Source organism: Mustela lutreola, chromosome 3 (assembly GCF_030435805.1).
Source record: "Mustela lutreola isolate mMusLut2 chromosome 3, mMusLut2.pri, whole genome shotgun sequence".
NCBI classification, from domain to species: domain Eukaryota; kingdom Metazoa; phylum Chordata; class Mammalia; order Carnivora; family Mustelidae; genus Mustela; species Mustela lutreola.
This window is the reverse complement of record NC_081292.1, coordinates 172,501,318-172,525,443: the sequence shown is the minus strand read 5'-3', so window position 1 is coordinate 172,525,443 and position 24,126 is coordinate 172,501,318. Positions and strand designations below refer to the sequence as shown.

At 51.5% G+C, this 24,126-nt stretch overlaps 1 protein-coding gene across 2 annotated transcripts in view; it reads right to left on the bottom strand.

Moving 5' to 3' along the window:
- Positions 1–3,603: 3,603 nt before the first annotated feature.
- GPR55 (G protein-coupled receptor 55) overlaps positions 3,604–24,126 on the bottom strand; it is a 37,430-nt gene continuing 16,907 nt past the window's right edge. Inside the window, exons 1-2 of one of the 2 annotated variants that reach the window (XM_059167742.1) lie at positions 15,759–15,858; positions 3,604–7,068 (exon numbers count right to left, since the gene is read on the bottom strand). In XM_059167742.1, coding sequence (XP_059023725.1) covers positions 6,098–7,068; positions 15,759–15,801 — 1,014 coding nt within the window. In that variant the 5' untranslated portion in view covers positions 15,802–15,858 and the 3' untranslated portion in view covers positions 3,604–6,097. Of the gene's footprint in view, positions 7,069–15,758; positions 15,859–24,126 lie in introns of those variants that run through there. The other variant, XM_059167743.1, reaches the window with a different exon arrangement.

Sequence of the window (24,126 nt, the reverse complement as noted above, 5' to 3'; positions counted from 1 at the left end):
TTGTTTGTTTGTTTGTTTGTTTTCCTGCAGGGGGGTTTTGGTAAATAACATTTTCTCAATCTCATAAACAACTCCTTGCTACACTAGGTCCCGTCTTATTTCAGGCTGCTGTAGCATAACACCACAGGCTGGGGCCTTCAACAACAGCCATTTATTTTTCCACAGTTCTGGAGGCCGGAAGTACAAGATCCAGGTGCCAGCATGGCCGGGATCTGTGGACAGCCCTCTCTCTTCACAGACTATGATTCCTTGCTGTGTTGTCACGTGACAGGAGGAGCAAGGGGTTCTTATGGTCTCTCCTCAGGGTCCTCATGACCTAATCACCTCCCAAAGGCCCCCCCTCCTAGTTTCATCCTATTGGAGGTGAGGATTTCAACATATGAATTTGGGGGGCGGGACACACACATTCAGTCCCCTTCCTGAGGGAGGTGGGAGGCGTGGGGAGGTGATGTGCGGCCTTGTCCATGGAATCAAATCATTCCTGTCACTGGCCCTGAGGCTCTCTCCGCTAACCTCCAGTGCCTGCCAGGTCCCGGAAGCTGAAGACCACCAGCTGAGTGCTGAGAAAGCCCACCACCGGCTCCCTGCCCCCTCAAGTTGGGGCTCTGCCCTGAACCAACTCATGCCCTCGGAAAGTCTCCAAGGCACTTCGAGGCAAAGACACTGGGTCTGACTTGTCTAAAGGCTCCACACTTGGGCACCAAGGTCCCCGGCTCTCTTTGATCTCAGGGACTCTGTCTACCTTCCCATTCCACATTCTGCATTCCTTCCCAGAAGGAGGCCACTCACTCCGCCCTCTGTGGCTTCCCACCCTGACTGAGACTCGGCCTCTCTATGTCTCAGGCTTAGCCACATATGCATCCCCAACCTCTCCTCCCAGAGTAGATCCAGATGAGTGGCGTGAGCTGTTCACCCAGCATTCTGCCTGCTCTCCTCTGGGCGCAACTTATGGGGTGCATCCAGGCCCCCTTCAAGGAGGACCCACTGTCTCGCTGCTCTGAGGCCCTCAAGGCAGGGAGTCCATTCTTCTGCTGGGCTATCCTCCTCAGGTATTTCTGGGTTCTCCTCCTGCCAAATTCCCCACACGTCTCCTTTCGGCCATGCCCCACGTGGCGGCACATGCTGGATTCCCATCCATGAGAATTCAGCTCCAGCTGCCCCTTGAAGTCCAAGCCCAAGACTTACAGAAAACGGAGGAAAAACCAAGCAAAAGGGCCCATATCCGTCCCCAGAGGTGGCCACACCCAGAGATGGGAACCCAGTGCTCCCTGTGGAGGGCGAGGTTTCCCCACCAATGTGGGGCCAGGCCTCTAGTTCGGAAGGCCTGTCTGCCCTGCGGGGAAACCCCACCACCCACCAACAGAGCTGTGGTTTGGCCCCAAACCTCCCACACAATCCCTGGGTTCCTGGACACGGTATGGTCCCCAAGTCAGCATCATGCCATGGGGAAGACACCGTCCATGAGAAGCCGCTGGGATCCTAGGATCTTGGAGCCTAGGGCCATCCGATTCCTGCGTATCTCTCCTCCATCCTCTGTGGCCTCCCCTGGACACACAGACTTGTCACCGTCACTGACACGGAGGTACAGCCCGAGCTGTCCTTGGAGAACAGGTCTGTCACTGGGGGATGGGCTTTGTTGCGTGACTGCAGGTGTCCCCCGGAACCTCTGTCTCAACAGCTTCCCCTCAAAGGGAGCATCTTGGTGACGCTTGCCCCGGTGATGGTCCCCGAAGAACAAAGGCTGTCTGAGGCCTCCAGGTGAAGTCGGGGCCCCTCCACCAAGCAGAACCGACATCAGGCTTTGAAGTGACAAAGCTTCAAATCTTCCTTCCAAGACTTCAAAGCACAGAGCCCACACTCAGGTTGCAGCTCCTGAGCAAGGGGCCGGCGGCGGCTTTGTGGAGAGGACACATCTTGCAGGCTCTTGGTAGGGGATGGGATGCTCAGGCTCAAACTGGCCAGGGGGAGGGGCATCCTTGTGTCCTGCTTCAAGACCCACACTCCGAGCCCTGCCGCCCACACTCCCACAGAGACCCGTTCAAGGAGGTGCGTCCTGGGCTCACGGGGAAGCCAGCTGCAGGTGGGAAAAGGGGAGAAGGGGCTGTGATGGTGGTTGTAGGGGGCGTTTCCAACCCCCCACCCCGCAAAGTGCTACTCTTCTGGGTCTTGAGCCCCCGTCCCCTAAGCAGCAGGGCTCCCGCCAGTTCCCATGGAACTGGAAGACAGTTCCATGTGGGAATCTCCCCCATCTCCACGTGGTACCTGAGTGCAGATGCCTGTGTCCCTACCCCGAGACGGCTCTGCATACCAGGCTCTCCTCACCGACCTATTAATTGAAGCTCTTTTAGCCTCTGCTGGTCTCCATGGTCACCTGCCAGCCCTCAGCCTTTTCAAGCAGCTTTGCAGTTAGGCTTTATTTGTGGCAACTTGCTACAAGGCTGTGGTCTTTCAGTTTCACAGGCTCCACAGAGAGGGATGCAAGAGGACCATGGAGCTCACGGACCAGCATTCTGCCTGTCAAATGTCCCCTGGGGGCTGATATCCCTAAAGGAAGGTCAGTCCTGCTGTGGAGGGGACACGGCCCAGACGGAAGGTGGCTCCTGGGTCAGAGGAGATGGCTGTGGCATTGATCTTCTTGGCCTGTCGTAACAAGATACCACAGACTTTGACAACAGGAGTATGTCTCACTGTTCTGGAGGCTGGGCGTCCAGGATGGAGGTACCACTGAGGGCTCCCTCCTTGGGTTGCAAATGGCCACCTTCTCCTCACGTCCTCAACACAGCCTTTCTCCGTGCATGCAGTGGAGGAGAAAAAAGCAAAAAAAAACTCTGGTGGCTCTTCCATAAGGACACCAATCCCGTTGTGAAGGCTCCAAGCTCAGGACCTCATCTAAAACAAAGTATGTCCCAAAGGCCCCATTTCCAAATACTGTCATACTGGGGGTTAGGACTCCAAAATATGGATTTGAGTGCTGAGAGGAGACACATAGCAACTGTCCAGGGTGGGGATGTCCCCAGCCAGCCCGCAGCACCCAGGCCGCAGCTTAGCTATGCCCGAGGTTGTGGGGAATTTAGGAGAAAGAGGTGGTCTGGGCCAGCCCCTAAGAGCTCCCATTCTCCAGAAGCTCTGGATAGGCGAGCAGGATTCTCACGTCAGGAGCCATGACAGAAAACTCAGATTTAACCTGGGAGAGTCAGACTCACACCACAGATAGTTGGTGAAGGGAGGGGGCACAGCGAAGGACCTCTGGGGGGCTGGCCCTGTGTCTTTCGCCCATTGGGGGTCAGCAGGCCACCTATGCTGGGCCACACAATGTCTGTAAAAGGAGCCCGGGCCCTTGGAAGCAGCTCCATCGTCACGATAGTAGTGGGACATGATGGAGGGAGTGGGTGTGGCGGGCTCAGTCCTGGAGGGACAGCAGCTGGGCCTGGGGGTGGGGGTTCTCTGCGGCCCAGCTGCTGCCACAAGGAGCCAAGTACACAAGTGGGTGTAGGGGTGTAGGGAGCTGCGCTGGGAGCAGTCTCAGGCAAGGGCCTTCAGCGGCCGGCTCTCCCCTGGAGCCAGGGCTGCCCGAGAACTCCCCATGACCACGTCACACAGCACCATAGAAATCCATTTATTTGGCAAATCCGTTTGATCGGATCATTTTCCCAATAAATTGTGCTACTTTCACGCATGTACCTATTACAAGTATCTCTTGGCTTTTTCCAGACTGGGAGGAAAACTATGGTCACGCTGACAGCCGAACAATGTCCCCAAGCCTCCTTTACCAACAGGCATTTCAGCCATTTCCACAGGCTGAGCTCAGAGTTCCACAACTCACTGACCGCCCCTTGCTGGCAGGAGAGGGCCCCTGGATGCCTCAGCACCCAGCCTTAACCCTGGCCCTGACCTCTGCCCCTTCCATGCCCACTGGACTGAGTGTGAAGCCCCCGGCAGAGCAGCCTGGCCAGAGGTCCTGGGTCCAAACCCACTCCCACAGGCCCCGATGAGTCCTCTGCGACTTGCAGACCAGGAGGGGTCTGCAAGGAGAGAGAGAAGAGGCCTGTGTTCTTCCCCAGTGTGTTGGCATCAGTCAGGGGGTCTCCAGGGCTCCCCAACAAGCCCACAGTCACCACACCGACCTGATACTGCTGTCCCCCTCCAAGGACTTACACCACTCATGGACCTCTCCTTCTCTCCTGCCTCCTCTGTCACCCAGCTCTGGCAGGGGCAGACTACCCATGAGACAAAATTTTATGTTTATGAACATCACAGGCATGACAGGTGGTCAGGGCACTGCTGTCTCCTCTTCTTAGGAAGCCTGTCTGGCCTGAAGTACACGAGGAGATGTGAGCACCTCATGATGGGCCCCCAGTGCAGAGACAGAAACTGGAGGAGTGGGCTGACCGCACACATCCATGGGCCCCATCTGGCACCAGCATCTGCTGTATGTAACAGCCTGGCTTCCTTAGAGCCTCTGGGCCGGATGGCCATGGCGCTGCAGGCACCTTGGGGCGGCTGGGTCTGCAGGACTCCTGCCCTGGGCTGCTGCCTCCTGGAGGCCCAGCCTGCAGGGCGGGAGTCTCTGATCCTGGCTGGGATCACACCTCTGCACCCATTTCCACCCCAGCATTGACACTTGCTTCCTCGCCCTTTCCTGCCCTGACCACCAAGTCAGCTGTGACTGAAGCAGGAGGTAGAGAGGCTCCAGCCTTGGATGGCCCTCTGTCGAGCCGGGGATTCTCAAGCAGGAAGCAGCTCTGCCCTCCATCCTTCCTCCCCGTCCCTCCACACACACCCCCTTCACAGGAGCCCCGGAGCTGCAAGCCTGGGGTTATCGCCTGATCTCCGCCTCCGCCTCCGCCTCCGCCTCCTGTCAGGCTTTTACCCAAACCACCCTCTTCCCCGCCACCCTGCCACCCTACCTTCCGTCCACCACTTAGCGGTGGAAGCTTCTTTACCTACAGGTAGAAAGTGGTTCTTTGCTTCCTCCAGACCTCCCCCTTTTTCACACGAAGCTCACCTCTTACATCTCATCCCACTCACCCTGTCTTGCCAAACCACCCCACAGTTCATCCTTGTAATCGGTCGGCTCTCTGGAGCAGCCTGAGTCATCAGAAGGCTTGCGGTGGTCTCGGCAGACCCTCTTCGAGATCATTCGAGAAGCCAGGGCTGGATCGTGATTTCCACGGTTGACAGTCTCCAGCCAGGAACCGCCAGGAGCTGCGTGCCATCAAATGGTTTCTCCGATCCCCGGCTGGCTCGTCTTCTCCCTCCCAGTCCCTGGAGAGGGACAGTCCTGTGGACAGTGCCACCCGGCCAGCCGCCCAGACAGGACTCGGGTGGGCGAGACAGGCACAGGGTCCTTATTCTCCTCTGGTGGACCCCAGTCAAGCCTGTTTCTCCTCGTTCTCGGTGAAACAGCCTCACGAACAGCCTCCTAGTCCGTTCAAGGTAGCAAGCCGGTCACGCTCAGGAAAGTCCCCTCTCCTAGGCTTGTCAATCACAAGCTATAGTTTCACCATGGCCCGGTTCACCTCAGCTTCCCTCATCCTTCTGCTGCCTTCTTGTGGGCATAAGAAGGCCTGGCTGGCTTTCTGGGCCTTTCTTCCCCGTAGGAAACGTGGGGCTCTCTGTATGTCCTTGTTCTGCTCTCATCACCCCCGCTAGCTGTGAAGTTACTGGCCTCCAGAGCCTGAGAAGGGACGGAGAACTACAAGTCTCCTTGACCAACCATCTTGGTTCTCTCTCCTAACGCCCCTCTCTTCCTTTCCAGAATCTCCCAGTCTAACAGAAGGATGGGGGGAGCTGGGAAACAGCCTCGCTCAGATGGTCTCCATCTTTTCAATTCTCCTGCCTCACGCAGAAGTAAAGAATTCACATGGTTCTCAGGTCCTTCAGGGACTCTGAAATACTGGGTGATTTATGTTGAGCTGTCTGGGTGCGGGGGAAAGGTCTTTGGGACACAATGAGCAAAGACCGTGTTCAGTGAGCATCAAAAGGGAAAGCGTACCAGTAATGTGCCACATTCGTCCATCACATCAGAAACCTTGCAACAGGGTATCTGCTATCAGAATCTGGGGCTGGGGTTTCCTTCCTCTGCATCAGTCTTTCCTTAGCCCCTGGTGGTCATGGTATCCTGGAGGACAAGCTGGGCCCTGGAAGGCCGGGGGGCCATGATGTCCATGCGGAGCTCTTTAATGACAAAGTAGTAGCAGAAGACGTCGAGGCAGCAGTTGACATTGGAGAAACACATGGACAACTGCAAGAACAAGCTGATGCTCTGCTTGGAGCTGCACTCCACGATGAAGCCGTTCCGCACCAGGAACTGCAAGAAGAAGCCCAGGTGGATGGGAAGAAAGGAGACCACGAAGACAGCCAGACTGGCTGCGATCGTCCAGATGCAGGCCTTCTTCTGGACCCAGTCCTGGGTGAGGTCCCGACGGCCAACCAGGATGCAGATGCTCCTGGAGGAACAGAAACCTATGACGCCCATGGGAAGAAGGAAGCCGAAGACCTCAAGGGGGAAGAAGACCTTGGCGCTCCAGGTGCCATCGGACATGTTGTGGAAGCACGTGTACTTCTCCACCTTCCCGTGGAAGCTGTAGATCGGGATGCTCCCGGCCCACACCAGGACCCAGATGGTGCCACAGATCCCCAGGATCTTCCTCGGGGACCGGAGATGGCTGACCAGGAACGGGTACTGGATGGCCAAGAATCGATCCAGACTAATGAAGCAGATGGTGAAGACGCTCCCGTACATGCTGACGAAGTAGAAGCACTCCACCAAGGTACAGAAGAAAGGAGGGGTGGCACGCACGTTGGACAGCGCCATCTTGAACGGAAGGGACAGCACCAGCAGCAGGTCGAAGACAGCCAGGTTGATCATGTAGATGGAGGTGGCGGCGTAATCCGGCCACCTCTTCTTCAGGAAGGAGCTGAAGCCTCGGATGGCCAATGCATTGAGGAGAAGGCCCAGGAGAAACGTGGGGATGTGGACGGCCAGCTGCACGGTTTTCATCAGCTCATCCACCTCATCGAAGGAGCAGCTCTGGTTCTTGTTGAGCTGCAGGCTCATGTTTTTTCCTACAATACCAACAACACAGGAGATGAAGTCCCTCTCGCTCTCTACAGGCGACAGATCCAAAGGACTGTATCACACAGTCATTTGTGCCCACTGAATCACAATTAGAAAATGCTAGAAAGAAAATTGCCTCTAATCCTGCTGCCCAGTTATAAGGGCTGTTACCTTTTTGTGTATTTCATTCCAAACTCTCTCTCTCACACACAGGTGCTCACGCATGCACAGGTGTACGCAAGTCTTTCTCTTTTACAAAAACGGAAGTGTGTGTGAACATCTGTCCCTTGTTTTCAATCAGAACTCCTGTTGAAAGTCCAGACCCTGGCCCAGAATGGCTTCAGCAAAGGACCGTTTCATGTAATTGAAAAACTAACCAGGGCAGGGCCGACCTGAGCTATGGCTTGATCAGGAATTCAAAGGCTGTTTCCAGGACCCAGACCCTCTTTGCACACTGTCCCTCTGCTCTCTGCCACCCACATCCTGGAAGGTTGCCGCATTGGTCCGGGTTGGAGCTCAGAGAACCAGCACGTTTGGAGGAGGGCCCTCTGCCAAGGGCAGAAAGAGAACAAGAGGGCTCTCTGGGGTCTCTTTTCTAAGAGCGCTAATCCCATTCATGAGTCTTGATCACCTCCCAAACTGCCCCATCTCCTAATACCACCACCTTGGGTTGGGGAGAGGGGTAGGTGTTTAGATTTCTGCATGTGAATTTGGGAAGGGGGATGGGACACAAACATTCAGTCCCTTAACAGTGGCCCTGGAGTAGATCAAACCCAGGAGATGTTCACTTGACCCAGACCTCCAGAACCAACGAGGCTGGACAGAGAATTCAGATGACCCAGACTCCATGCGCACACCTCTCCTTTCACAGCGGCTGGTCTGTGCCAGGCCCAGGAGCACACAGGGCCCCTGCATAGGAGAGGCCAGTCACGCTAGCCCTGGGAGGCTCACTGCGCCTCTCCTGCCCTCAAGGACTTCCTGGCAGCAGGGGCGGGGGCCCAAAACGTGGGCACAGCAGAGAGAAGGGGCCAACATCGCCCTTTACCAAGAATCCTGCACTAGCAACCAATGCAGTCATTTGCTGAGTATCTGTTATCCAGCTAGTTTTTATTATTATTATTATTGAGAAAATATCCTATGCATTCAATAAGATCTTCAGACAGTACCGAAAGAGAAAGAAAGAAGGAAGAAAGGAGGGAAGGAAGGAAAGAAAGAGTGAGAAAGAAAGAAAGAAAGAAAGAAAGAAAGAAAGAAAGAAAGAAAGATGCAAGCCTCCAAGGTACCCCAGGGCCTCGGTTTCCAGAGACAACTGTGGTTAACAGTTCTGTACATATTTTTCCAGAAATTTTCCAAGGATACACACACACACACACACACACACACACACGATGTTTCTTTACATTTAGAAAATATTACACCCATAGCACTGCCCCTTGCTTTTTCACTTTGTAACGATTCTTGGAAATTGTTTCCACATCAGCGTGTATGAATAGGCTTTTTCTTCTTAATGGCACACTTACATCCTGTTGTGTGGGGATACCTCAACCCATTTAGCCAACAGCCTATTGACGAACATTCAGGTTTCATAGGGTTTTACTGGGAAACAAAAATTTCCACAGAGAGCATCCCCATGACTTATTTCTTTGCTACACGGATTTCAATCAGCAAGAGAAGCCCCATTCTGCTGCTATTTCTCATCAGCATGGCTCCCTTGAAAACCTTGGGGAAAGAAGGCTTTGGGCATTTTTAAATTTGACTAAATTTGATCAAATACGTTACAAGAAGGACTCATTTCCTTTTCTCTCTGTAGAAAACACTACGAACTCATGGTCATATATGTAGAGGCAATCAAAGGCGTAAAACAAAAATTTAAAAAGGCCCCTATGAGGGGTGCCTGAGTGGCTTAGTGGGTTAAAGCCTCTGCCTTCAGCTCAGGTCATGATCTCAGAGTCCTGGAATTGAGTCCCCTGTCGGGCTCTCTGCTTAGCAGGGAACCTGTTTCCTTCTCTCTCTCTGCCTACTTCTGATCTCTCTCTCTCTCTCTGTCAAATAAATAAATAAAATCTTCATAAATAAATAAATCTTTTTTTAAAAGTCTCCTATGAAGTGCACAAAGCAGCCAATTAATAAAAACACTATTTTTCTGTCTGTAGTATCTGTCAATTCTTAAAATTGGAATTCACTGCGATTTATTTTCTCATTCTCATTCTAGAGTAGCTTTATAGCTAGCTTTGTATTCCTTTACTTAAAGAAGGCCTCCCCCACCTGGAGTGCCAGGGTGGCTCAGTCAATTAATTGTCTGCCTTTGGCTCAGGTTATGATCTCAGGGTCCTGAGATGGAGTTCTGCTCGGGCTGCTTGCTCAGGGAAGAGCCTGCTTCTCCTTCTGCCTCCCCCACTGCTCATGTTCTTTCTCTCCCTCTGTTTCACAAATGAATAAAAAAAAAAAAAAAAAAACTTAAAAAAAAAAAGGATGGAAAAAAATGGTCTGACGGATGCCGGGGCTTCTCTGACTCGATGGTACCAGATGGATGTATGGAAAAAGGCACAACTTAGCCCTCAGTGTTCTCCACCCAGACCATCCCAAAGGTCACATCTGAATTACTGACAGACTTCAAATGGGAACTTTTCAAAAGGTAATCTTTGAAGTTAGAGAAAGCACTCTATGGATTGGCAAAAAGAAATTAGTTTGGAAAAAAAAATACTTCCATCTCATGGCAGAGTAAGCAGAAAATCTGAAAAATTAATCCTCTGAATTCCCTTTGAAAGTTCAAGGAAACCATCTTTTTGAAAGTCTTCTTTTTTAAAAAAAGACCAGGAACTTCTCTGGAATAAGATAAAAAGGATTCAGGCTGCAGCGAGAGATAAAAAAAGTTATTTTTCTCAAAGATGGGCTGCCAGTAAAAGCCAGTCCCCTTGTGGCAGGAACTAGCAAGCTCCCCTCACTTGACCTGTTGCCACAGATAGGTCCTGAGCCAGTCAACTCAGGGATCCACTGGCGTGGGGGTGGGAGGCTGGGAAGCGATGCTTAGACAGGATTCCATGTTGGAGAGACAAATGCCTGTGTAGGATTCAGGGGAGAGCAGGTCTGACATCTGTGGACGGAGAGAAGGAAAGAAGCTTCCGGGGGCAGATAATTTTTTCTCCAGTATCCAAGAAACAGTTACCAAAATGAATTATCTCCCTATCAAGAACAAAGTCTTCCATTAAAAAAAAGAAAGAAAGGCAGAAATGATGTTGGGAATATTCTGACCACCATATGTAGAAACCTTCTTTTTAACATTTTGTTAAAATATTTTCACATCAGGGACGCCTGGGTGGCTCAGTTGGTTGGACAACTGCCTTAGGCTCAGGTCATGATCCCGGAACCCCGGGATCGAGTCCTGCATCAGGCTCCCAGCTCCATGGGGAGTCTGCTTCTCCCTCTGACCTTCTCCTCGCTCATGCTCTCTCTCACTGTCTCTCAAATACATAAATAAAATCTTTAAAAAAATATATTTTCACATCAAGTAATATACCAGGGGGGAAAAATACACAGAAACATCAGATGAATGATGTTCTTTCTTTATGAAGAGTATAAAAACTATATGATACAAAGATCCTCAGGAGACAAACAGGCAAAGGACGGAGAGTTCCCAGAAGAGGATTTACAACGAGATAAAATTTTTGCTCATCATTTCAACAAAGAAGCTAGTAAGGGTTCTATGAAACAGTCATCGATATGCTGGTGAGTGTACACAGCTTCTAGATTTGATAACTTAGAGAAAAAGTCAGAAAAACCTTATTAATCTTTTACCCAGTCATTAAAAATTTACTTTAAGTAAATCAGGAAAAGCAAAAAAAGTCGTGTACAGAAAATGTGTTTACCTGAACATTTTTTCTGCTAGCAAAAAAACACACACACATTTTTAAATGCCACCCAGAGCTTAATTTCACGATGGTAAATCTACTCAATGGAAAATTTTTCTGTCTGATTATGTTATGTTTATGCTGACTGTGTTAAGTAAAAAACCCACAAACTACAGAACGATACATTCAGAATGACTTCAACTATGATTTAAGAAAAAAAACCCACATACAGGGAAAAAAAAAAAACCTAGAAAAAAATTTCCATATGTCCAACATTGGTTGCATTCTAACAGTTAGATGGTGGGTATTTATTCAGTCTTTTTTTCTTTTTTTAAAGTTTTTATTTATTTGACAGAGAGAGATCACAGTAGGCAGAGAGGCAGGCAGAGAGAGAGGAGGAAACAGACTCCCCACTGAGCAGAGAGCCCGGATTAATCCCAGGACCCTAGGATCACGACCCACACCAAAGGCAGAGGCTTAACCCACTGAACCACCTAGGCGCCCCCTATTCAGTTTTTTAAATTTCTTTTAAAGATTTTAAAAAAATTTTTGTATTTGATAGACAGAGATCACAAGTAGGCAGAGAGGCAGGCAGAGAGAGGGGGAAGCAGGCTCCCTGCAGAGCAGAGAGCCTGAAGTGAGGCTCTATCACAGGACCCTAAGATCATGACCTGAGCCGAAGACAGATGCTTAACCCACTGAGCCACCCAGATGCCCCAACGTATTCAGTCTTTTAAATCACCCTCTCTCTCTCTCCTCTCCCCCCCCACCGTGTGTATATTTTTCTAATTAATGATGATATGAAAACAATTTAATTTTTTAAGTTGTAATAAATGCTGGGAGAAAAGGAGAAAAATAAGAACAGCTTTTGACTTTCTCTTAAAAGAAGAAAAATCTGGGAGAGTGTTTGAGGCATGGCAGAGGCAGGAGTGAGGTTCACTTAAAATTTAAAAGACGGCATTGGTCTAACCCGTGCTCAGCTGGCGAGACATCAGTGTTGCGGGGCCGAGGATGAACATTTCAACAGACAGCATCTGAGGGACGTGGGGACAAGGCATGACAGAATTGGAAGTGACAGATGAGAGCGCAGCTGCTACCTCAGAGATGAGCAATGACCACAAGAACCTGATTGGTGATTTTTTTTAAAAAAGTCTTCATCTGTCCACAGGTCAGCCATCACATCATAAAAATTGTGCCTAACATGAAGAGTGAATGAAGACTGACACAAAAAGACATTCAAAATGCAGATTAACCATGAAGAGAGGGTCAAGGGAAGGGAAGTTATTTACATAAATCCTCCCAAAGCTTGGACAGCTGTAAAGAGAAACAAATGCTGGAGTGAAAACTTACATATTTTCTAGATCGGATTTTTCAGGTTTAATTATCTTGTCTATTGTAAAGGGACACAAGGAAGAGAAAATGCACAATAGAAACTAAATGTGAAAAACTACCATGTTTCTGTGTAGACAGCAGGGGTAACCCCGAGGAGGTTTACACAAATGTAACAATTACGTAATAGAATTACAGCACTCCCTGACCGTGTTAACACTCCCTCTGAAAAGGGGCATTCATTAAAAAAGTCCAGACCTTTCCCCCCACCCCCACATAAGAAACACAGAGGGGAAAAAAAAAAAAAAAGGCATGGACAGAGTAAAATGATAGGGCAATTTTGGCTTATCAGGCACACAGAACTCTAGGGAAAAAAAAAAGAGAATATGACTAAGTAATTTTTGTCTCATAAAAAGAATTGAGAGAGTAACACAGAGACTTTACAGAGGTAAAAGTTACAATGAATAATTAAAACATAAAATACTTAATTTCTGTTCCAAGGTGCATAGCAAGGAAATGCATAACGTATTTCCATACAGAACATGCCAGAAATGCAAAAAGAAGTAGAAATAGAAATATAATTGTAGGTAGAGACCTTCGTCCTCCTTCCTCGAGTATCATCATCAAGTACACAGAAATTTCGAACTCCTCCTAGGCCAATTAAAAAGGCAGATCGGTGAGGACCAAATCATAAATCAAGGGACTATGCTTTCTTTGGGAGACGACAAGGATCTTTTCACTAAACGGATGCCATTCCTGGGCCCAGCCCTGGTCTCCAAGACAATGGCAAGTCTATCTTCTGTGCCTCAGACCCTAAAGAAAGCACAACTACTTGTTGAACACCGTGACATTAATAATAGATCATTGGTACTTTTAAGCAATCTCTTAAATGGTCTCTTAAATAATGTGTGAGTCACGGATAAAATCGGAACTACATTACTGAAATATTGGAAAAGAATTTGTTCTTCTTTTATTTATGTATACACAAAACACAGAGGCAGTCACGGCTTACAGGGAAATGGGAGTTCTTAAGTATTCTCGCAAACAGGAAAGATGGCGACAAATGAGAGGAACCAGGCTCTATTAGAGGATCTAGAAGAGGAACTTGGCGTGACAGTGGCCTTTGCACCACTCTGATCACCTGCGTGCCGGGGACTGTCTTTCTGCTGGGGCTGCCTGTGGAAGGCTAGAGAGCCACAGCCCAGGAGAATATGGGGAAAGGACTCGAGTTGCTCATGATCTATAAAAGAATAGACATTTTAGCATCCCCCAGTGCTCAAGACATGCTCCCCTGTATGACTTCACAGAGCAGGCTCCAGATGCCACAGAGATGGACCTGCCTTGCTAACGGAGTATCTGAGAACAGACAGAGCAGCCTTGCTATATAGTGAGCTCTCTATCACCAGAGGTATGTAAGCAAAGGTAGGAGATCTGTTTATCCAGAATGTTGTCAGGGGGATTCACACATACGGAAGGATTTTTTTTTTTTTTTCCAACGCTGAAATGGAATCTTCTCTCAATATATTAACACTTTCTTGTATTTGGTGAAGAGGAGAGGAAATAGTCTGTGTGTGAAGAGGGACAGGCCTGGTAGTCCAGAGGCTTCGGTTCCTGGCTCTTTCTGGCTGTGGGGCCTCCATCTGGGTTCTGGGTTCTCTCCTCCGAACAGCGAGCGGGGAGCCCGTGGCCTCCCTGAGCTGGCTCTCTTCCTGCTGTCCGGTCAGGCTCTGGGCTCTGATTCCTGCAGCTGCCTGGGCCCGGCTCCCACCCAGGGCAGCCCCAGAGCTGTTACGCACAGCCTCGGCCCCTGAACCCAGCTGTGCGGCTCAGACCAAGCCAACCCTTCTTCCAGCAGCAGACAGACTTTTCAGAAACACCAGCAACAGTAAGAGGGGAACTTTACGAGGTTTGTGGGCTGAGAAGGATCCCCATCCCCCTCTCTTTTGCTGCCAGACTCCTCATCCACACGGAGCACTGTGGTATGAACCACCTAAGAAAAGGAAGGTCCAGCCATGACTGAGCACAGCTGGTATACAGCCCAAGGGTTGTAGTTTTAGGAGGAGCACTCCCCTGGACCAGTGCCATCCAGGTTCCTTGCTGGCAGTTCCCATCTCCTTTGGGGGTGAGGCACTGAAGTCCACGGTTAGAATATAAATATTTACTTGGATGTGGTTATCTGCCACTAACACCGTAGTGTAAATAAAGCCGTCTGTCTACACCTGAGCTAGGCTTCTAGGAGACACGATGCAAAAAGGAACAGGACACAGAGGGGACAGACCACACAGAATCTCCCAGACTCCAAGATTTTGCTGGAGCTGTATCCTGAGCCTCGCGGGTTGGAGTGAAGTTGGGGGAGCGGGGGTTTCAGTTCAGGGACTTGAGATGTGGCTGTCCCTGTGCTAAGTGCTCTGCAATGGGAACTTGGCACCCTCCTGGACTGTTGTTATAATCATGCCCATTTTACAGATGAGGACAGTGAGGCTCAGAGAAGCTAGAGTCTACCCAAGAGCAAACAGGTGGTGAGGGGTCTCACTGGCGCTCACACTGAGTCTCTCCTTTATCTTCCCCACTCCCACCCCAGCTCCCCATCAGCATCACCAGCCCAAGCATCCAATATAACCAGGAGCCCCCCAGTTCCCTCTTCCTCACTTCCTGACATGCCCAGTTCCACTTAACATCTCTTCTTTCTCCGCAGACTCTCCCCTCCCCTCCTAAGAACTTCATTCTTTTCTTCAAATGCCCACTTCTCTGATCTACCTGCATCACCATGGCCTAATGGGGCCGTCCGTCAGGGTACCATAGGGGTACCCATAGGAAATAATCCAGTCATAACACATCAGAGCAGTCAAAGCTGCCCTCTTGCTTCCTGCACGATCGAGCACTTCCATCACTCACTGCTCTCAAGAGCCCCATGAGGGGCAAAAAAAAAAAAACACCATCATGACTCCCATTCTCCAGAGAGGTACAACAAGGCCAGGGAAGTCTACACAACTGGTAAGGGGCTGGCCGGGGATCCAAAGCCCAGCTGTGGCCTGCCTGGAGCCCGTTGCTTGTGGGCTGTCAGGTGATTCCTTCGAGTGTGTCATCTTGGGCTGTGGGTGCTTTCCAGGCCGGGTTCCAGGAGAGCAGGCAGCCAGGCCAGCAGGAGGTGATGGCACGCAAGCCGAGCTCCCCTGGGGAAAGCTCCTGGGCTACCTACCGTGAGATCTCTCCACCCCAGCAAGAAGCTGCAACCTTGAGTCAAATCAGGAGGAAATTGAGGGTTGGTAGGAAATGTCACTAATACCAGGAGTCCTCTGCTTGCCGTTGCTATTTTCACAGAGACTCTGTGGGGGCTGCTGGGCTGCTGGCCCTCCGGCCATCGGGGATGCTGGGTCTGCGCAGGTCTGGACAGAACCCAGACCACGGAGGCACCGCTGGCCTCAGGAAAGTTACCTGCTGTCCGGGAAAGCCAGGTCAGTCCGTGGCTCTGTGCCTGGGTTTTAGTAAGTGGCCCCAAGGGGGGTGGGTGGCGCTGTTACCTGCTGGGGGTCCAGTGCAGCTGAGTGAGCTGCGAGACGTCATTTGTCCTCCCAGCTTGGTGACCAGCCTGCTCCTGAGAGAGCCACTTCCCTCTCTGGGGCTTGGCTTCCTCATCAGTAAAATGAGGGGGGTGGGACCAAGATGCTTTTCAAGTGGCTCTCAGGGCTGGTCTGGAGAGAGGCCTTGCGGAGGGGGTCCCTCCCCACTGAGTAGAACCAGAATGGGGCAGGGGGAGCCTCTTTCCAGGAAAAAAATCTCCCTGCTGGGACCTCTCTTGCTCACTCAGCTTCCAAAAAGCAGGTGGGGTTCGTGGGGGTACAAGGAGCGCAGCAGGGCGCTTGCAGGGGTGTTAAGAAGCTTGTGGAAAAGCCGGGCGTCACCAAGGGACAGCCAGTGTAGAGAAAACACTATCCGGACTCCCAGCCCTTCTGGCGGATTAGGATGTGGAACTGCTGCCCACACACAGAGGGGCACAGGGAGCAGGAGATCCCATTAGAGACCAAAGCACGGGCATGCAGTGACTTTTGGGTTTCTACAGGAATCGAAACTTCCCGAAGTTGGTCTGGGTCATTCATCCAAGCATATGGTCATCTCTGCAGAAATAGCAACCCTGTGTGACTGTGGGGAGGTCACCTGGCCCCCCAGGGCATGGGCAAAGGGGTTGACAGAACTGACTGTGACCCCCTTTTAAGTTGTCGCTATGGCTCTGGTCGCGGGCAGAACCAAATTCACTCCCTGACCTGGGACCCTCGCTGGCCTGGGAGGGGTTCCCCACTGAGGGGTCCCCAGAGATGGATTCCCCACTCTGTCCCTCCCCAAAGGGAGCCTCGGCCACCTCCCGTTCTAGCTATCTTCTCTTTTCACGAATATTTCTGTTGTATTGCTGTTGCTTTTTACCTAAAAGTTTGAGTACATGCGCCTGGTTCAAATACACTGGTAAACACAGACAGTAAGATGTCTCTGCCCCCCACCACTGCCCACCCCCCAGTCCAGTGTCCACTCCCCTCAGGGTACCACTGATGACAGCTTCTTCCCAACTGTCATACCAACATATGCACATATGTGTTCCAATTTTCTCCCTCTTTTAACACAAAAGATTGAGTCCTACGTGGGTCCGAGTCATCTCTCATCCTCCCCTCTTGAAGAGCTTTGCTAATGACCCTCATCAAGGGTGTAACAGTGGACCCCCAGCAGGATAGGGTGAGCCTGAGAAACTCTCCTAAGCGGTAGGCAAGGCAGGGACTCGCCCAAGGCCTCACCCACGGCTCCGGCCTGTCCAGCCTGCTCCTCTCCATGCCCTGCCCCCGCCATGCCCCTTTGAAGTCACAAATAGGAAAACTCTTTTTCTCAGAGGTTCTATATGCCTCTCAGAACCAGCATCCCTGGTCTTGCCCACCCACTCATCTTCCAGAACAAACCCAAGGCTCTGGAAGCCTGGGGGAAGCGAGGGAAGGGGTTCCACCTGCCCACCAGTTGGGAAGCCCAGAGTAGGGGGCTCATACCTCCAACCTGACCAGTGTCCTGGGCAGTATCTGAGCTTCACGAGCCACTTCGTGTAGGGCGAAGAACAAGCCACTTTGACTGGGTTTGCCAAAGAGCGGCTCCCCGGCACCTGGAGACTCGCCACACCCTCTCCTGATGCGCTGCTTGAATTTGTTCCCTTAGTGATTAAAGTTCTCCCTCTGCACATGGGCCGTTGCCTCTGGGTTTGCCCACTGGGTGCATCACAGGGCATCAGAGCTGGGATGCCCCCCAAATGCACCACGGGGGAACTGCTCAGGGACCAGAGACAAGGGATGAAGTGCACACAGAAGATGCTGGAAGCACAGAGAACAGCCTATATGCAGACAGGAGGAAGGAGAACTGTGACGCTCTAGGTGAGGGCCAGGAGGCTCTTGCAGCTGAATCCTGGGGATGGAGGAGACTGGCAGGAGCTGAGGCTGGAGGGCTGGCTAGACTGGAGGAGGGCAGGGGTGCTCAGAGGACCTAGGGGACAAGTGCAATGGACTGGAAGCCATCCCATCACAGAGAAAGTTCTGGAATGGTATGATGCCTTTCTTCTCACACCCATCCAAATCAGGACCAGCTACAGTGGGATGGGCAGTTCAGGGAATGGACACAAGGCAGACTCTCTCACATGGCAGGGCCGGAGCAGGTTGCGGGTGGACAACAGCAGAAACAGGAAGGAATCAGGATGGAAAGAGGGTGTGTGAGAGAAGGGTAGCCATCATCTGAGGCAGCCTGATTCCAGGGAGAGCCATGCCCTCATTAGCTGCTTTGTAAACTTGGCTCATTGCCTAACTTCCGTGAATGGCAGCCATACATTCTTTCAGTCCACAAGGGACTGTCGGTCACCAGTGTGTACCAGACAGTGGTGATCAAGATGGTAGCACTTCTCTCAAAAACTCTTTTCAGGAGCTGGCATGACAAGGGCAGGTGAAGGCACTGGCCAAGTGTCCAGTACTTGATGACCCCAAGTCCCCCAGCTCCCAGTGACATTATGTCAGCTTCAAGGGTCTTGGGAAAAAGAGCAACATAAAGAACAGGACCTTCCTCATTGCCGAGGGTGGGGTCCCAGATATAAGAGGAGGTCTCAACAGAGAGACTGAGGACCAAGAGGCAGAGAGAGCAAGATGGGTCCAGCCCCTCCCACCCTCTGATCCAAACCTCCAGGCTCTGCCATCTTCTGTCCCCAAGCCCACCCTATGCATTCCGCCTGCATGACCCCCACTGGGGCAGAAATGAGGCGCTTCCTGGGGTCTGAACCAAGTCCCCGATGCTCTTCCTCATCCCCGTGTTTCCCCCTAGTTGCTCCAAAACACTGATGGACCCTAACAGCCGTCCACAGAGATCCAAAACGTTCAGCCTCCTTGAACGTGGGCACGGGGCAGTTGACAGCATCAATGTCAAGGCAAGGGGGGGGGGCGTAAAACACGTAGTGGGAGGTGGGGTAAGGGGAGAGGGACGGCAACCCTTTAGAACTGGCCCCTTCCCCTCCCACACGCCCCCTCCGGCTCTCGCTGGAAATGTAGCTGTGAGGTTAAGGCATAAAGTTCTGGACTCTCAGAGCTGGGTGTGGGCTTTCCTTCCGTTCCTGCCACCACCGCTTCAGTAAATGGTTTTCTGAGCTTCCCGCTCCCCACATCGTCCTGCCTGTAGTCAGGTAGGGTCCTGATGGGATTATAAAGACCCCAGGGTTCTGGAAAAGACAGACATGCAAAGCTTCCTCTCCACTGAACTTAAGAAGGGAGGTTCTGTTATTTATATCAAAAAGACGTCCCACTACCAGGGAGCAACCCAACATCTCAGAACTCTAAGCAGAGACTCCTCCCAGGTTAACACAAGGGCTTCCCTGGTCTGGGCTCACCGATGCCTTGTGAGGAGCGTCAAAGGATCTCCCAGGACGTTCTTCTGCTCACCTGGCAACTCAGGCCCCCTGCCTGGGCCCTGGGCTCCATGGCATCTGTCAGAGGCCACTAGAATATTTCCTAGGGACGTGTTGGGGGTTGGGAAGGGTGGATGCTTTTGAAATATTTTGTTCTTCATGTTTCCTTTTGCATAAAGCACAAAGCTCTAGCCCACGTGTCTATCATGGGGTTAATAATCACCTTCCCACTTCCGTTATTAAATGTTATCAGATTATTCATGAGCGTTTTCCCCCCACGCCACCTTCCCACCCCTACGCCTTGTGCACACATATTTATACTTGTTTTACTGTATGGAAATTGTCCATTTGGGTGTAAGAGTACGTCCTTTTGTTCCCACAAACTGTCTTGGGCACTCTAATAATGTGTGTATTTTCCTTCTGCCACAGTTAAAGTACGGTATTCATTTAGTTCCTGGAAATCTTTGAATTGATTTTTTTCTTTTAATCCTAGGTTGGAGGATTAAAAAAAAAAAAAAAAGTCCACTCCGATACCAAACACCTGGCAGGTCAGAGCTGGGATTGGAGTCCCAGGCACCCCCAACTCCTCTCTAGGGGTGAAGGCAACATTCCCATTCTGATGCAAAAGCCCTTTGTGAGGGGGACTCCTGCCCCCAGATTCGGAGTCCCCCACCTCTGTTGACTCATTGTCATTGAATACCGGCCCTTCCTGCCCAGCCAGGTTCAGAATCCACCGCCATCACCCCAACCCCCACAAGGAGACTTCATTACAGCGACAGCACCTTCCATCATTTATATCAAGAGTCCTAAGGATCAGTCAGCCGGCAACGCACTTGACAAATAAAATCAGTTCATTCTCCAAACCGCCTATGAGGTATAGACTATCATTAGCCTCATTTACAGACGGGGAAACTGAGGTGCAGCATGGTCGAGTCATGAGCCTACAAGGGCCCCAGGAGGTCAGAGTAGAGCTGGAGTTGGAAAGGGTCATGCACTCAAAATGGTGATCGTGGAGGGGCGCCTAGGTGACTCAGTGGGTTAAGCCTCTGCCTTTGGCTCAGGTCATAATCTCAGGGTTCTGGGATGGAGTCCCACATCCAGCTCTCTGCTCAGCGGGGAGCCTGTTCCCCCCAACACACACTCTCTGCCTGCCTCTCCACCTACTTGTGATCTCTCTCTCTCTCTGTGTCAAATAAATAAATAAAATCTTTTTTAAAAAATAGAAGAAAATCAGGGCGCCTGGGTGGCTTGGTGGGTTAAAGCCTCTGCCTTTGGCTCAGGTCATGATTTCAGGATCCTGGGATAGAGCCCCACATGGGGCTCTCTGCTCTGCAGGGAGCCTGCTTCCTCCTCTCTCTCTGCCTGCCTCTCTGCCTGCTTGTGATCTCTGTCTGTCAAATAAATAAATAAAATCTTTTTTAAAAATGGTGATCGTGGAGATCCAGGATCCCTTTCCTGGCACAAGGCTGTCCCCCGCCCCCGCCGCTCCCCACATCCAGGATGCCTTTGCCTCCAACTTCACAGAGAAAATCAGGCCTAAACCTCAGGCTCCTTGTCCTTAGACCAGGGCCGTCTGCCCCCAGCCAGCAGCCCCACGGTGTTTCTGCCGCTTAAGGGAACTCAGCCATACCTGCTGCCCATCCCCCCTGTTCCCTAGGAGAACGTCCTCCCCCCCTCCAGTTGTCACTGCTGCTGATGAGGGGTGCCCACAGCCCCCAGAAAATGTTAGCAGATGTCCCAGGAACAGAAATTCATCCCCTACTTGTTGATTTTGAAGGTAGACAATTATTCATGATTTGGCTGGCTACCTGTTCTAAGGTGACCAGAAGTTTTCATTTACATTAAATCATTTTAAAAACTGCAAAGACTTCTGTAGAAGACATTAAGTTCTGTTTCATGCGGCATGTGACGTTGTATGAAGAGAAGGCCATTACGGAAGGGAAAGTTCTCAGTATTCATCAAAGTAGCCGGACCTACACCTCTTCTAAATGAACTCCCCAGTGATTCTCACCCACGTGGGGGTCCGGCCAGGGTCCCCCAGTCAGTGCTCCTCCTCAGGATCGGTCCACAGGCCAAGAAAATGTGACAAACTGCTCTGTGTCCATACTGGGGCCTCTCCAGGCCCTCGGGGTTCCCACTGGGAGGGGGTGGCTGGGGTCAGTGGACTCAGGGTACCTTTCCCTGCAGGACTGTTCCCCTGCCCAGGGCCAAGTGCAACCCCCCCCCCCTTGAAGGAGCAACAGCGCCCGGTGCCTGGTACTTACCCCATTCCCCAAAGCTAATCTCCCCAGGCAACAGCGACCCGGGCTCCCTTTGGCAGAGGGAGGCTGTGGCACCGGGAGGAGGGGTGAAGTCCTGCTAGAAGGAGCAGGACTGGAGGCTTGCAGGGTCGGGGGAAGAAAGGATGTCTGGGAACTTCGGGGTCTTCTTTATCATGTATCAGGTCTTGCTTACCCAGGCTTGGCCTCAGAAGTCCCTGACTTTGGTTTCTGAGGTCATACCTGTAGCCCCCCTACAGCATCCTAGCCCGAGAGGGGCTCTGGTCAGCCTGTCCTGCTCCCATGCACCTCCCCTGCTCATCACTTCCCCCGTCCACCTTGAAAACTCCCCTTCAGTGTCAGCAGCTCGTCTGCCCTCAGGGGGCACTGGCCTCAGCACTTGGGCCACTCATTAGGGGGGACCTTCACCACCCTGGCTGTTTTTCCTCTGAACCTCATTGAATGAAGGCTCATTGCTTTCCTCCTCTGGTGACAGAACTCGGAAGCTTCTAACCCAGCCTGGTTCTAGAATCACAAAACCTCAGTTTTCAAAAGTCCCAGGACCTCTCTGCTCTTCTCTCACCAAAAGCCGGGCAACGATCTCAAATTCGATGTTGGTCCCCACTCTCTCAGCAACTCCCACCACCCATCACCACCCTCCCACCCCCAGCTCCACCGGACCTCGGGGAGGTAGGTGTAGGTGACCAAACTGTGGGAAACCAAACTGAGGTGACCAACAGCTATTCACAGCCTGAATCTTCCATGGAAAGCCTCAGCCACACGTTCTTGGTGGCAGGGAAGGTGGACACAGGCCAGACACAGAAGGAAAACCCAGGCTCGGCCAGTCTGAGTATGGTGAGTCAAGTCCCCAGTCTTGCCCCAATCCTGGGGCCCCACGCAGTTCACTCAGCGAGGACACTTCCTTGGGAAAGAGGCAGCTTCCCCTCAGGAGACCCCAGTGCTACCTGGGGTGGGGTGAGGGTGACCAGGTATCCTGGGTGCCCGGGACTGTGGGGACCTCCAGGACAGTCCCTGACAAACATGGTCACCATGGGTTGGTGAGGAAGCTTTGGGAACTGGTCCTGTCTCCAGTCTGCGGGTTTCTCTCCCTGCAGAGTCCCTGTTTCTAGCTGCCTGTGTCCAGGCCACCCTGATACTCTGGCTTCCGGAATGCATGAGCTTCCCGCCTGGACGAATGAGCACACACAGGAGCCTTCCCTGAGGAAATTCCTGGATCTGAGAACCAGGTGGGGCGTGGGGGGTGGGGGGAATAGGTACTTTTCCTCTTGTCCTCACAGATGGCTGGCAGGCACCCCGCTTTCAACACCACAGGGAACCACGTTTCCAAGAAAAAGCTCCCAGAGCCACAGCGAGACAAAGGGGTTGTATGTCACCTGGGGCAGCCCTTGGCTGTCAGCCTGAGGAAATGTCTGGAACCTACCAGAGAAGCAGCTTCAGGTTACACGGAGCGGGGCTGTGGAGACTAGAGGGTGTGGTCCCAGACCCAGCAGCCAGCCCCAGCCCCGGCCCAGCCTCCTGTGGGGATGAGAGGCCCCGGCGCTGAGGGATGATGACACCCCAGATGTCTGTTCATTATTTTCTCTGTCGGGAAGTTGGTCCTTCTTAACAGACTCCTAGAGGGCCACAAATGGGGGGTATATCACTTAGCCATCAAAGGGGGTTTTGCCCAATTAGTTCAGTCCCCAAGTCCAGAATCATTGGGCTGGGTGTTGTGGTCTTTCCTCAGATCTTCATGACTCACAGCCAGAATTACGCACACCGACCCTGAAACACACACACACAGTCATAGACACACAAGCATGTGGGTATGCACCTCCCTCCCACACACGTGCACACGCAGAGACACACCCTTACTAGAGACACCCACACAAACACACACACACCACAAACTCATCCAAAGATACATGTGCAGAGAAATAAGGACCAAGTCCCTCCACATGCCCCCAAGGACACACACACACATTAACTCTCCCATACACACACTCACATTCAAATACACATATTTGGCTAATCACACAAAACCCATAGACCAATCATGCAAGTGTGTAAGGAGATCTAAAGTCAGAAAACAACATGTGCATGCGTGCGCGCACACACACACACACACAGACCTAACACTCTCAGATGACCAGTCCCAAATCACACACAGATTTTATGCAGCTCTGCCCAACCATACAGCTGACCCACGGCCTCCTGTCCCTGCCCATGACCACGGTCCCGGTGTCCCAAGCACCCTGTGCCAGAGCCCTCAGCAGGAGAAAAGGTGGCAGATCATTCAAGAGGCTCCTGGAGAGGAAAGAGCCAGGGGGCAAATTTGGCCTGAGCCAGTGACAGTGACATAAAAAGTCACCTTCCTGCCAAATGGCTGAAAGGGGAAAGCCCACACACCTCCCACCACCTGAGGATGCAGCTGGAGAATTTGAAAATGTTCCTGCAGGCTGCATTCCAAAAGTTTTTTTGTTCTCAAAGAGCCCCCAACTTAATCAAAACAATTAAAGAATGAACCCTATGGAGAATTACATATGAGAAGTGAACAACGCAGTGCTTATGAAAGTGAAACATTTGGCTAATTAGGATGTATCTTGCATGAAAAAATTGTATTTGATGTTTAGCGACACGGAAAAATATGTAAGTTATATCATAGCTTTAAGGAAATAAACTTGGATAGAATTTTTTACGAGGATTACAACGATGCCAGTAAAC